We start from the raw sequence: 2,842 nt of genomic DNA, 5'->3' as shown, positions 1-2,842 counted from the left end.
GAAGCTTTTAAAGGGTTTTTCTGCAGTTATGTTTCACACAGCTTTTGTGCTTTCTCTCGCTGCTTTCAGATTGGTATAGTAGGTCGCACAGGAGCTGGGAAATCAAGCCTGACAAACTGCTTGTTTCGAATCATTGAAGCAGCTGAAGGATGTATACTCATCGACGATATAGATATCTCCCAAATCGGACTGCATGACCTAAGAAACAGGATCACGATCATACCTCAGGTGCACACTAAAGACAAAACGGTACTACAGGTTCAACATTCACGTGGTTCCTAACATATCTGACACTGTGAGTGCAGGATCCAGTTTTGTTTTCGGGGACGCTGAGGATGAACTTGGATCCATTTGACAAATTCAGTGATGAGGAGATCTGGAGGGTGCTCGAGCTCTCGCATCTGAAGAACTATGTAGCAGGGTTGCATGAAGGATTACAGCATGAAGTTGCAGAGGGGGGAGAGAACCTCAGGTGGGCAAGTCAACCAGTCCTAACACGTGTCCTATTGTGATTATTTTAATTTCTGAATAAATCAAAAAATGGTTTAAACCAACATCACTGTCTTCCCTCAGTGTTGGGCAGAGGCAGCTGCTGTGTCTGGCTCGAGCCCTGCTCAGAAAGTCTCGCATCCTGATCCTGGATGAGGCCACAGCAGCCGTAGACCTGGAGACGGACAACTTGATTCAGAATACGATTCGTAAAGAGTTCTCGCACTGCACTGTCCTCACCATCGCCCACCGCTTACACAGCATCATGGACAGCTCCAGGTCAGTCGGTGTTTCTCCCCAGTCTGGAGATTAATCTAGAAATTAATCATTTTCTCAACCTTTACTCCAGCCCAGTTAATATGCCAACCGGTGTTTCTCCTCCACAGGGTGATGGTTCTTGATGCGGGAAAAATTGTGGAGTTTGATTCTCCAAGCAGTCTGCTGGAAAAGCAAGGCATTTTTTACGCCATGGCAAAGGATGCTGGGATAAAACAAGAAACTGTGACGTCGCTTTAATTATGTGTGTTTGTATTTTTTGTTATCATGATTTGATACATTGCATTATTTTTTGTTTGTGTGTCACTTAAAAACATTGAATATTCATTGCAGTATGTGTGTATTTATAGGAAGCATCATAAAGGAATTATTCTGTACATGTATATAAATTTTATATGTGAACAATAAATGTTCTTTGTGTGAACCAGTTTGCATGAATCTGGGTTTTTTTGTTGTTTTTTTTTTAGTTTCACATGCTCAAGGTTCAAGTTCAAGTCTCTTTATTGTCATTCACATCACGTTATACATGAGGTGGAACAAAGTTGTGTACTTAAGGTCTCAGTTACACCAAAAAGTAGCAAAAATATAAAGTATAAAAAGAAACTGTGTATAAGGATCTAAGATATACACTAAGATATGCGCTAAATGATACTCTAAAATATCTAAGATATACAAGCTAATATTAGCTAAACACTAATAATGTAAAATAATACAGTATATTAAACAGCAGCCGTACATGAATCTCCAGTGAGCAGATGGGTATGAATGAATGAATACAGCAACATAAAGGCAAGAGATCAGCAGCATGGATAATAAGCAGCACAGACATCACATATCACCAATTAAAGTGCTCTAGTTTTGATGACAAGTGTTTTGTTTTATGACTGCCATGACATTTGAAATTGGTTTGTCTTGAAACATGAGGGAGAAAAATTTGTCTCTTAACATTTTATTGTTTAAAAAAAAAAGCCTAATTGCTTAAATGCATGATAAAATTTTATATCCACTGCCTCAGTGTTGTAACTTGTAAATAGTGCTACAACTTCAGTTGTTTTTTGTTAGTTTTGATGGCCTAGTGGGCAGGGTCTAATTTGTAAACCAATTGATGCCAATAGCATATAGCGATAATAATGGGCAGGCTGGCTTGGGGGCGGGTCTGATTCTTCTCCGCTGAATTCACTGTCCGACTCCACATGTGAAACCTCCAGGCTCCTCCTCCATCTGTTCATGGCGGCTGTGGGCTCCTCCTGCCTGGTTAGCTCGGCACTCATCCCCACCTCTTTTTTAGGGGCGGAGATTTTTTAAGAGTAGAAGCGGAAATGCTTACTTGAAGAGGCAGCTCGTATGTGATAATAATAAGTCGTAAGTGTCTGTTGTGTTTAAAATTAGTGTTTATGTAATTATTTTCAGTTTACATATCCAATAAAAGTTTTACTCGTTAGTCATATTTGTTCATAACTTTATTATTAATAAGCCTGAGAGTTACCTAATCCAAGCAAACAGTTAACGAGAAGCACCCTGTCAAAATTGAGTTCTCAGATCCTGTTATGGCAGGATCCAGCTCAAATTAAGCCTGGGTAGTGGGTATTTAGAGATCCTCAGATCATGGGCTCAGGGTTTCGCTCACCAGGCTGTGTTCTTGAGCAAGACACTACTCCCACTGCCCACCGATATGCTTAGCAATGTGTAGTGAGACTATATCAAAAAGTGTTCTATACAGTGTATAAAAACATACATGAAAGCATGACATGACTGTCAACGAGGAAGAGGGCCGGACCAGAGGAGGGGGCGTGCCAAAGACACCATCTTAGCACCAACATAACTGGTTTGTTCCACTTTGGAGTATGCTGTTTACGGGAGAAATCAGTTTTGTGTTGTGTTTCCTTGACTGATGAAGCCTTCCGGATAGAAGGTGAAACGTTTCAGAAAAAAAAGAAAGAAAGAAACTGTCCAGATGAACTGACTGAAAAATGTTGGATTGTATACCTGGATTATTGAGCATGGACTTTTTTTTTTGTTTTTTTGATACATGAAAGCAGTGTATGAATGAGTGAATGAGAAAGTGCTTTGCAAAATA

General features: G+C 40.0%; 1 protein-coding gene across 1 annotated transcript in view; it reads left to right on the top strand.

The window, feature by feature from the left end:
• LOC119428116 (canalicular multispecific organic anion transporter 1) overlaps window positions 1-1,005 on the top strand; it is a 4,946-nt gene extending 3,941 nt beyond the window's left edge. The window contains exons 2-5 of the mRNA XM_037695787.1: window positions 70-228; window positions 306-472; window positions 574-768; window positions 876-1,005. Coding sequence (XP_037551715.1) covers window positions 70-228; window positions 306-472; window positions 574-768; window positions 876-1,005 — 651 coding nt within the window. The remainder of the gene's footprint in view (window positions 1-69; window positions 229-305; window positions 473-573; window positions 769-875) is intronic.
• The last annotated feature ends 1,837 nt before the right edge of the window (window positions 1,006-2,842 follow it).

The sequence above is a fragment of the Nematolebias whitei genome, chromosome 1 (genome assembly GCF_014905685.2).
Source record: "Nematolebias whitei isolate Nwh7 chromosome 1, NemWhi1, whole genome shotgun sequence".
Taxonomy (NCBI): Eukaryota; Metazoa; Chordata; class Actinopteri; order Cyprinodontiformes; family Rivulidae; genus Nematolebias; species Nematolebias whitei.
The sequence above is the reverse complement of the archived record's forward strand: the minus strand, read 5'-3'. Positions and strand labels throughout refer to the sequence as shown.